Source organism: Thunnus thynnus, chromosome 12 (assembly GCF_963924715.1).
Source record: "Thunnus thynnus chromosome 12, fThuThy2.1, whole genome shotgun sequence".
NCBI lineage: Eukaryota > Metazoa > Chordata > Actinopteri > Scombriformes > Scombridae > Thunnus > Thunnus thynnus.
Window position 1 is genome coordinate 2,903,486 of NC_089528.1, and position 12,389 is coordinate 2,915,874.

Here is a 12,389-nt window from a genome sequence, read left to right on the forward strand (position 1 = left end):
CCAAGGATTACATAATGTACACATAAAATGCACTGTTTTAAATATTTACAAGCAACACAAACAACATGATGATTACTTAGTCAGGCTTTAGGATATCTGTTACATGATATGTAAGTGTCAGTATGGGTTAGATGACAGCTTGTGTTAATGCCAACACACGCAGCTTTAGAGAAAATCTGATTATTTGCCCTGTGTTACAGATGGGACACGTAATCCAGGATGAATGAGCAATAAATACAAACTAAAGACAAAGAATCAACATCAAATTTTACAACTTAAACTCTCCAACTCAGGAAAACCTGAATTAATAATACTCACACATATTACACTTGCATTAACATACACACTAAAGCTAATGATTTATTGGTTTTCAGTGGATTAGGGTCAAAGGTGTCAAGATTAGTCAGTAGGACACTGGAAGTTGAGACTATGTGTGTTAGCATCTTATCGTCATGGGAACACCATCTCCACTCCTTCCTATTCTACCTTTGACTGTGTGTTCACACAGAATGTGAAGTGAAATTTAGATGGGGCAATTGCATACAAAGTCAGTGCAAAGACATGAGTAGAAGCTAATTTGTGCAGGCCAGTGTAAATCGACACGAATAAGCAACTGTGTGAGTCGAAAAGTTTGCGTGTATCACATGGCTGCAAGAACTGGAGTCTCTGGTGAGTTCTGAGTTCAGTCAGAGGTTGAACTGAACACAAACACACAGACACTCTCCCTTAGACACGGTCGGTGCCTTCCACTGCTAGCAAGCTTACAGCAAATGTACAGCTGGTATTTTGGCTGTTTGGGGTGAATAAACACAAATGGACCAGTGGTCAAATATGCATGAATGACGTGAGGTGAAAATTTGCTTTATGTTGTCTGAACACACCTTGACTCTGTCCATCTCTGTGGCTGTGTATGACACTATTCACTATTACCTATGTTATTATTATTATCAATATAGGGAATTCAAATGGTCCTGCAATGCTGCATAAAACACCATACATCCATGGTGACTAAGAGCTAACTAACATCATGTAGACAAAAAAAAAATCCATTGAATTCAATTTTTCTGTAAATTTTGCTGCTTTAAATGCTGATGTGTCCACTAGGAGTGTGCAGAGAACCCAGTATTTGTATTTGTATCTGTATTTGTTGAGGCAGCAAAATTATTTGTATCTGTATTTTTATTTGAATAAAAGTGGAAAGAAGCTTAAAAATCCTGTTTTTGTTTTTATTGCACTTTAAATTTTAGAAAATTATTATGATTACTGAGCTAAAACTTTACTCATCGCCTCATTGCAGCCAGACCTATCTATTTGTACACCCATAACACAGAGACAGCACACCGTGTAACATGTAGGGAGGAACTTCAAAGGCGATTATTACTTTGCACTTTTCATTTATTGCCCATTTTTTACAACCTAACTTTGTGGACAGGAGAAGGGGAACAACAGTTCATGGAGAGTCTTTAAGAGCACTTTGCTTGTGTCAGTAGCTCAACTTTATCTCTGGGGAACACCCCCAACAAATAATTTTTTAAAATATTTGTATGATACAAATGTTCGTATAAAACCCACTATTTGTGCTTTGCGGAATAATGTATTTGTATTCAGGCACACACCTAGTGTCCACACATTTAGGCACTTTTCACTGGTGTTCAAACTGTTAAAATGACCCATGTGTACAATTTCCAGCTTCTTTGTCTGTTACTGTCTGACATTATATCATCACAAGAGGTAAGAACAGGTGGCCGGCTTGTTCAGTAGAGCATGTGACTTTGACACCAGATACTTTGATTCATTTTACATTTTGTCAGTTAACATTATTTATATATCTTTTTATATATGTTTTCCTGATCATAACCATGACTGTGATCTAGAGCTAAATCTTAACCATATAGTTGCCTCAACTTAACCAAACCATAGAAGATTGAGATTAGAAAAAAGGCGTTGGAACAATCCTTTTGGAAGACACTGATCAGGGAGCTATTTGGTCATTTAGATATGACTATGTGTTGTGAGTTTCCTGCCTGCATTCCTCCCTGGTGACAACTTGTCATCTGCCTTCACCTGCTTCCCATTAGCTCATTGTTTTAGCTAATTAGCTTGCTAACTTGCAAATCATACAACAGCTGTCCACAGGAATCATATCAACTGACATTAACATTCACAACTAGCCATGTTAGCTTTGTCGTACCAGCTGGTGAAATAACTTGATAATGGTGTAACTTAGTCACAGTTAGGTGTAGAACATACTTGCTCATTATTAAGCTAAAACCTGCATTACTGTGGTTAAAAGGATACAAAAAGTGAGCAAAGATGGGCAACTACAAAAAAATAATTCAGTGTTTGTTTAGATGTATAAGGCTTTTAATGCTTTAAATATGACTCCTGTTGCTTCAGTGGACTGTTAATGGGCATTCAGACTGTATTCTGCATTGTTGGGGGCATGTTTACATCAGGCACTGGTGAGATGATGAAATAAAGTCCAGGAATTGAATAATGGATCTAAGATTTTGAAGTCTTATCAGATGCCAACACTGCACACAATTTTATAATACTGTAAGACAGAATTTTACAACTCTGGAAATTATCACACAACAATCTTGAGGTAAATTATGCCTTTACATTACAAGGGCATCTACCATGATTTTGTGATTGCTCACAGTATTTGATTGGCCAGTGCAGTGTGTTGCTGGATGACGTGCAGCAAAAGTTAGAGGGTTTTTTTTTGTTTTGTTTTGCTTTTTTGCTGGATGGTACAGATGACTATGCTAGCATGAATGGCAGTTCTGTACTGGACCAATTTTAAATCTTCATTTACTCCCATTACATCCAAGCCTAAATTCTGTACACTGATGACTAAGAGTGCTTGAATATGAATACCCTACTGTATATCATTCACACTGAAATGTCTTTTTTCTTCCTTAATCAATGTTCTAAAAGAATCCTCATAGCTGGAAGGCTGCTGGTAGGAGCTGTTAGCACTGTAGGATATAGATTCTATTTGTTAACAAAGCAAAGTAACAGCTATTCTAATGTTGACGCAGATAGTGCAAAACTAGACATTCTGGTTTAACTTAAACTATAAATGTATACTTTGACATGCAGTCATTGTATCGGAAAATGTAATAAATAGGGTGCATCACGGATACTGTAATTCCTTTATCAGTCACTTCAGTGAGTCATATTTCAGCATTGTAGACCAATCTGAGGTTATAGTTGCCAGTAATTTTTCTATTTCTCTATCAGAAGCCACAGAATGCACTTTTAGACATTATTACAAGATTATTGATGAGTACTGACCTGTCAAGGCCCACCAATGCATGTATATCACCAGTAATTTGATCAATGGTGAAGATGGACCCAGCTCCTTCTCCTGACAGAGTGTACTTCACAGCACTGTCTCCATGGTCCATGTCTGAGTGGAGCTGCAGGAAGAAAATACACACAAAGTGGCACAGAACATTAAGTTACATAGCTCATAGATTTCTTCTACTGTATGTTTGCTGCAGCAATCAGTCACAATAAATCTTGATTCATCGCAGGTCAGCGTCAGTAATAATGTGTAAACCACTTAAAGCTCTAGTCACTGAAAATAGGTTAAATATGCAGATATAAATAATCACCATATGTTATGGTGTTGGTGCACACATGATGTATGCAGAGAAAAGAACTAAAAACATATACTTTTATGAGAAAACACTGATTTGATATGATCATCTATAGTAAAATAATAATTATAACAATTAATATTTTTAAATAAGTATGTTTTAGTCATGGAGAGTGTGTGAATATGAAAAATAATTAATGCAGCATTTCTTGTCTATAATAAAGCCTCTTAAAACATGGCTGATAAGGCTGATAATTAATGAACACCTACAATGAATGAGTTAGCAGCTTTTAGATGAATGAGAGATCTAAGAGAGGAAACTAGAGTAGAACTCTTTCACGATCAGTGATATGTTAATCAACTTCCCTTCATAGTGAAGAATGTCATTTAGCAATATTTACATATTTACATATTATGACTCATGTGCTTTTCTTTTTTTTTTAATCGAGGCAGAAACCCATTTTTATGGTATATTTCATAACCTAGTCAAAGAAGGACGCCTTTAGTACAATTTTCTAGTTTTAGTGTCACATTCTTTTTAACCTTTAGCCAGACTCCTGAATATTAACATGAAAGGGTTTTTTTGTTTGTTTGTTTGTTTGTTTGTTTTATATGTATGTTTGTTTGTTTTTGATAGTATATCTTCAAGCAGAGCTGAGTCCATACTAGGGGTGTGCCCGAATACAAATACATTATTTGGCAAAGCACAAATAGTGGGTTTTATACAAATATTTGTTTCATGCAAATATTTTAAAAATTATTTGTTGGGGGTATTCCTCAGAGATAAAGCTGAGCTACTGACACAAGCAAAGTGCTCCCAAGGGACTTTCCATAACCTGTTGTTCCCCTTCTCCTTTCCACAAAGTTAGGTTGTAAAAAATAGGCAATGATGAAAAGTTCATAGCAATAATTGCCTTTGAAGTTCCTCCTTACACATTACACAGTGTGCTGTCGCTGTGTTATGGGTTTATAAATAGGTGGAGGTCTGTCTGCATGAGGTGATGAGTAAAGATTTAGTTCAGTAATCAGCGCAGTTGTGTTTTCTCAAAATTAAAAGTGTCATAAAAACAAAAACAGGATTTTTAAGCCTCTTTCCACTTTTATTCAAATACAAATACAGATACAAATAATTTTGCTGCCTCAACAAATACAGATACAAATACAAATACTGGGCTCTCTGCACATCCCTAGTCCATACTATTATAAAAGTACTCCAGTTACTTTGTATTGTAAGTTTGGGCACCAGAGACATTAAGAGGAATGGTCAAAATTGGAGCAGCGGAGGCCAACATATCCTGATTTTTAGTCTCTAGTATGAGTCAAGCTCCAAAAACCCTAGATCCTACACTTACCACAATACAACATGATATACCTTCTGGTTCAACTGAAATGCCTTTCATTTTAAGTGACATCCTCTCATACAATAACTGAAATGCCATCCTAGAAAATAATTTTTTTCAATAGTAATTGTGAACACTTTCCAATAGTTTATATAAAACAATTTTACAATACTATATGAGAGCATTTTAACTGTGTATATGAACACTCGTTACTAGTATGTGTGACAGCTTTTCAATAGTTTTAATGAGAGCGTTTCAGTTGTGTATGTAAAAGCATTTCACTTTTATGTGTGTGTAGTTTTCAGTATAGTATGTGAATAAGTTTGGTTTCATATGTGTATGTTAGAGGTCCAAGTACATAAACATAATATCCCTAACAGCCTCTCATAGTCTGCATCATATTTGCAAAATTTCAAAGTGAAGATTTAATGACAGCTCAGATGTGTTCTGTCTTGTAGTGCCTGCGTCTTTCCTGAGAGGTATTACAGTAATAATACTGACTATATAAATCAATGTGCCCTTACCACAGCAAGCTGCTGAATCCTCAAATGCAGAGTAAAAATCATGAGCAGGTCAGCACTCCAATTACATGATTTATTAATGTAATGTTCCAGGCTGACGTCCTTCCTCAGCATGCAAACCGGCCAATTCCATTTTCATCAATGTGTGTGCAGACGCTTCACATCCCTTCAGCACCTAACTTTATGCATCCCTCAGCTGTAGTAGCAAATAGACAGATGACGGGTTTCTGGTAGGTGTCGAAAACCAACTTTGCCCCTCCTATGTGATAACTTCAGCATCCCCGCTGAGCTGGAGACATTTCTAAAGGAGTTTCTCTCCATGTTGTGGCAGGTTTGCAAGATTTCAACTTGAGCTACAGTAACTGACATTCAGTCATCAGATGACCTAAAATAGTCACTGAAGCTGTCAAGATCTGAGAAGAGAAGTTTCCACATGCAAGGAGATTTGCACTTCATTTTATATCTGTGCAATGTTGGGAAAGTAAATGTATACAAAATATGTACATATGTTGTAGATGATAAGACTGAGCACAGAGACAGAGCCCTTAAAGAAATGGAAGGATGATTTAAACCAGAGAGTCCATGGTTTCATATTTACACTAACATCTTACCCAGCTCATGTCCCTAATAGTCCCATCTAGACTAAACAATTTCCAGGCTAAACAGTGCAATTTGTAGACTAAATAATAACATTCATAAAGTAAACAACATATTTAGACTAAACAGTAAAATGTTTAGGCGAAATATAGCTATAGCTATATCATAGAGTACACTTTCTGGACTACACAATGCCATTCCCCATGTAATGAACTAATTAAATGCCTACATCTACAAAAATACCTTAACCAGACGCAGTAAGTTGATCAAAAACATTTTCATTTTTAGAGTGAGATGATGCTTCCCAACATTGAATTCATTATGTTTCTCCAAAAGGGGTCCAGACATTGCTATGAAAGTTAACAACTAACTGACCAAGACCCAGTGGGCTCGAAACACAGATGTGAAAGGACCTGAATATTGATGTAATTTAATGAAGATCCAGTGGAGCTGAAATGTCGGTGTGCAAGTTAATAAGGACCTGAGGAAGACTGACTGTGATCCAAACACACAATATAAAGGGGCTGAACATTACAGAGTCTCTGTAGAACTGCTGGTAAATCAAAGTGACACAGCCTGTCATTAGCTCATATTAATGATGAAATATTAATTGCTTAATATATATTTGAAAGGGGAAAGCATGTGCTTCGTACATGCAGCAGTGGGGTTCGGAGGACACAGTGAAAAGTTTGTTACAGATGATTTTAGCTGCAGTTAGGTCAGCATGAGATTTGTCCTGTGCATGGAATGTATCCATTTCCAGGGCTGGCTGGCTTCTATATATACTTCTGCAGAAATCTCTTTACTGTTAAAGGAAGACTTAAGTTTGTATAGTCACCAGCCTGACAAAGAGCTTTGGTGAATATTGAAAATCATCTTGTTGCCTCAGCTTGACCAACCATTCAAACTCCAGGTTAATGTGCTGTAGACTATCCAGCTACCTTCACTCCCATCAACTCATTTACAATTGAAAAAGAAACGTTCTTGTTAAAACACTCTGACATTTACCCTGAGTCATCTTCAACCAATTTGTTAAGGTATATACTCACCACTATTCTTTAACTTCATTGTGTTCCATCCCAAATAGTGACTAATTTGCTAGTATGTCACTATAGTGCTTTTACTATAGTGCTATGACATTCTTTTTTTAAAGAATGGAACTTGCATCATCCATCTACATCACTCTCACATTTTGAAAATGTAGCAAAATGCAAAACAAAAGAGCTTTTACCATAATGCTGGCACTTTATTTATTTTATTCAGAACTGGTGCTTACAATGTTTCCTAAGCCAGTATGATCTGGCTGCATTATAGCAGCAGTTGCATTGTAAGAATTTGGTCCCAAATCTCTGACATTGTCAGAATTTTGACACAGCTTTGGGTTGACAACCAAAGATTTCACAGTGGTTTTCTCACACTTGTCAACTTTCAAACAAACCAAAAGCATCTTAAAAGCTAAGATGACAATAAAATCATAGAAGTGTAAAACATACATGCACACAATTTATTGCACAGTTGATTTGCACAATTGATCTGCCATTTCTATTGTCGCTGGTCTCCTCTCCCTCCTCTCGTCTTGCATTTTCATCTCTTCTGGCCAAAATGCTATTTTCCTGATGTTTCCAGTTTCCATACGTTTTTTTTTGTGTTTGTTTTTCTAATTTAAGGTGCATATGTTGTTTACCACAAGCTTGTAGGTCTTGTACAGAAATGATGACGCTCACAATAGGTGACGTGCATATTCATGTAACTTGATACTGCTTGATTTCAGATTTAACTTGTTCTGAAGTGTAATGTCTGACTCAAGCAGCAGCTAAATCGATCAGTTTACCTTCTTAAACTAATGTCCATCCCCTTAACAACAGGCTGAACACTGCAGAATGACTTTTTACCAGCTCTGACTTCCTATTCACTGTGTAATATACTATGCGTTCTGTTTCTAGATCCCTGCAGCACACAGATGAGCACTGAATGATTTGGTCTAAGAAGAAACCTGTGGGCATGTGGGCAAGCCTTAAAAGCTTCCATAACTGCTCACTTTCTGTCCTCCCTCCTGTTCAGGTAAATCTCCCTGCCCATTTAGGACAAATGTTACTTGTATCCCCACATTTTCTCATGGCAGTTGTCAACACTTTCGACAACTGCACCATAGGGATGTGCAGAAAGCCCAGTATTTGTATTTGTATCTGTATTTGTTGAGGCAGCAAAATTATTTGTATTTGTATTCGAATAAAAGTGGAAAGAGGCTTAAAAATCTTGTTTTTGTTTTTATTACGCTTTTACTTTTAGAAAATTAATGTGTACAAAAGTGTTCATGAATAAACTACTTTATGAAGGAGGTCCCCACACTGGGTCTTGAACTAGAGTCTCCCAGATCATAGACGACTGCGCTGAGACCTGAGCTAAAACTTTACTCATCACCTCATTGCAGACAGACCTCTAACTAACAAATATTTTTTAATATTTGTATGAAACAAATATTCATAAAAAACCTATTATTTGCGCTTTGCCGAATAATGTATTTGTATTCGGGCACACCCCTACAAGTGCACCAATGCAATATCTTGTATTTAGGCTGAAGGGCCATGTTACATTTCAGTTACAAAACTGAAAGCCATCTGTGTATGGCATATTTTTTATACAATAGACATATTATACTGTTAGCCACATTGTGTATGCATCTAAACTATTCATATCCTTGTTTTATATTAATATATAACAACTAATTAATAACTAATTAAGATAACAGTAAACCTTAATTTGACTGCCATCTGTCACAGGTTTTTCTATATTGCCAACAGACCTTAATTATGAATGGCCTCATTACCTATCCATAAGGCACATCCGAGTCATAAGTGGATTACCACTGGTGCATCTAACTAGAATATGTGAGAATTATTTGAAGACTGTTTTATCTGGAATTACAAATTGCAGACATCAGTAAAAAAGAAAGTGCCTTTACAAGAAATGTGTAACCACAGTTTGAGTGTTACTGTATTAAAATTACCTGTTTATTTAGCTGTGACTGTAACTGAGACAAGCAGCACTCCCTGTGACTTGGTGCTTTAGATGTGCAGTGATGAAACTTTAAACTCAATCAAATGAAACAATTTAAATAAAATGAAAAAAACAAGATCAATGATGAAAAAATATGTGTAAAATGTCCTTAATGAGTTGGAATTTTGTCAAGTCTAAATAAACTGAGCTTAGTTGCCATGGAGCTGACAGGTCAGCTCGATGTTGGCGCAATAAGGGGGCCTTGAATTTAGATGATTCTGTCAACTTATGTTTCCATTAATAAAGAACGACCTGTCAAGGTCAACCCAGATGATGTCATCAGGATTATCTTGGCTTGTGTTAAACCTGTGTTATAAACTGGGGTTGTGAAGTTTGGGCAGGGTCTAAAATAAGATGCTGTTCGTTGCAGTATTAAAATTGTAGTGTTTTGGGGAGCCTAACCCATACCAGGGACTAATACCCCGTTTACACCTGGCATAAAATGCAATCCGTGTGATTGGATCTCAGTCAGGTGTAAATGCAATCTATACAGCATGACCACATTCATTAGAAAAAAAAAAAAAAACTGTCGCAGTAAGTTTAAAGGTCTCCTAGCTCTGCCTCTTCCTGCCAGCTAAAGCAAGACCCACAAAAGCTACAAGTAGTAGCAGTAGCTAGAAGTCTTGAAAGAGTGATTTAGAAATGAATGATGCCCACTCGTGGCAGCAGTTTCCTTGACCTGGAATGCACCATGTTTGTTGACAAGTCCACCACCTCTGCCTGGCTAATTTGCATATTGAAATCTGATCACAATTAAGACAGCAAGAAAACGTTTTAATACCAGGCGTAAATGCAAATACCCATAGATCAGATGTCATTATCCAGAGGATTTATCCAGATACAGATCACATGTTAATACCAGATGTAAATGGGGCCTAAAAGTCAGGATATCTTGACCTCTGCTGATATAGTTATATTGTGGTATGTTAAATCCTGCACTGTTTCATCTATGTTTGCTAACATACAGTCTTCTTCATCACTGCCTTTGTGGTCACATTACTATACATTACTATGAAGTAGCGTGAAACCAGCAGCAGAAATGTGTGTATCATGGCCTCCTTGCTCATGCATGTGCAAGATATAAACATGGAAACATTGCTCTATAGTGCTAATAGTGGTCCAAAACTCCACAGGCTACCTTTAATCTGTCACTACTAAGTCTCCCAACTTTATAATTGCAATAAAAAAACAATGGAGTGTCACTTAAGAGAAAACATGATATTTGTAATTAAAAATGATAAGACAGTACTAGAAATATGTGATTAAACAATATATTGGATATTATTTTAGGGTAATAAAAGTGTAAACTACTCTAATATCATCTTACCTCTTCATGTGATGAACATTTGGCATTACTTTCAGTATTTGACCCAGCTCTGACTGGAATCCATCACTCCATTAATAAATCATAACACATCAACACAGAAAGCAGCTCTGATGCTCATCTAATTAGAGCACCAGTATCATTCTTACACTAACTTACATCACTTTATCTCATTCTTTAATCACTCTGTTATATTTATCTATTCTTCATTACAGTCATTCATAATGGGAGGTGACACCACTGATTAGGAGGCTTGTGTGGAAGGATTTGAGAAATGAGGTCTGATATTCTGACATAGTGTGTAACTAAGCTGGAATAAAGACAGCTGTTTGTCTATAAATTCATCAAGTTGCCTTTGGATTGATGTCCCATCCAGGGGCGGAGCTAGACTCTCAGCACGGGGGAGCGGAGCATTCTCAAGGGGCCTTTCTGATAAAGTTGTTTTAAAATTCACAACTGTAAAATAGTTGATATATCCTATCCTAACACAAGCAAGCCTGTCTAAGAAAACATACAGTGAAGCCACTTTGTGAGACATGTTTGTTCTGAAGAACAAAAAAGAAAACAGGTTGCCAGTCGTGTTCAAATGTTTCAGCACTGAGTACAGCACACAGTGCTCTATGTGCATCGATTGACAAACAGTTCAGCACCACTGATAGACAGCATCTGTCTCAGTATCATGTCTTTCTTACACAGGAATAACTTAAACAAAAAATAGACAATGACTTAGACAGTGACTTTGACAGTGGAAGTATTGTTGGTGCCAGATGGGCTAGTTTGAGTATCTCCTGGGATTTTCAAACACAACAGTCTCTACAGTTTACAGAGAATGGTGCAAAAAACATGAAAAAATCCAGTGAGCAGCAGTGCTGTGGGCTACAATGCCTCATTAATAAGAGAGGTCAAAGAAAAATGGCCATGATAGGTCAAGCTGACAGAAAGGCAACACTAACTAAACACTAACACTAAACTGATCAGCATCTCTGAATGCACAACATGTCCAAACTTGAAGTAGACAGGTACCAGTCCTGTCAGCTAAGAACAGGAAACTGAGGCTATAGTGGGAACAGTGGACAGTTGAAATTTGAAAAACATCAACTGGTCCAACAAATCTCAATTTCTGCTGCCACATGCAGATGGTTGGGCCAGAATCTGGAGTAAGCAAAATAAATCAATGGATCCATGCTGCCTTGTGTTAAGAGTTCAGGCTGGCAGTGGTGGTGTAATTGTGTGGGGAATATTTTCTTAATTGACCATGGTTTAAATGTCACAGCCTACCTAGATATTGTTGCTGACTATGTACCTCTTAATGGCTACATTCTACCCACCTCAAGTTGGTTTCACCAACATGACATTGAGTTCATGGTACTCCAGTGGCCTCCACAGTCACCAGATGTCATGGACCCAAATCTCTAAGGGATGTTTCCGGCACCTTGTTTAATCCACACCACAAGTAATTCAGGCTGTTCTTGGGGCAAAGGGGGGCCCTGACGAGTATTAGAAAGGTGTATCTAATAAAGCAGCCACTGAGTGTATGATGCAATAGGAATATGGAGGAATATTAGATTGGAGACAAAACAGCCAATCCGAAATTACCTACTCCAATTTTTCTATTGGATGTAATTGTGATACAAAATGCTTGCAAAAAATCTTATTCTGTGCTTGAACTGTCCAATCATGTGCTAAATGAGGCACAAATATACTGTAATTCCACTGCTGGGATATTTAAAATGAAAATCACATTTATTGAGTTTTGAATAGCTACAGGTATTTTCTACCTCCTTGATAGATGTTGCCATTGTCAATTCTGAACCTACTGAACATGACTTTGCTGTAAGAGTCATGCATATTTTGTGATGAACGCTGATGTCTGTACAATATGCTCTGGAGTGGTCATTTTGTTTAGCAGTCATGCCCCACAGTGACAGATGGATGTGCCGCTG

General features: G+C 37.0%; 1 protein-coding gene across 2 annotated transcripts in view; it reads right to left on the minus strand.

Moving 5' to 3' along the window:
- The window catches only part of LOC137193594 (cadherin-12-like), a 130,335-nt gene that overhangs the window by 62,317 nt on the left and 55,629 nt on the right, over positions 1–12,389 (minus strand). For both annotated transcript variants that reach the window (XM_067604823.1, XM_067604824.1), the window contains exon 4: positions 3,301–3,425. In XM_067604823.1, coding sequence (XP_067460924.1) covers positions 3,301–3,425 — 125 coding nt within the window. The remainder of the gene's footprint in view (positions 1–3,300; positions 3,426–12,389) is intronic.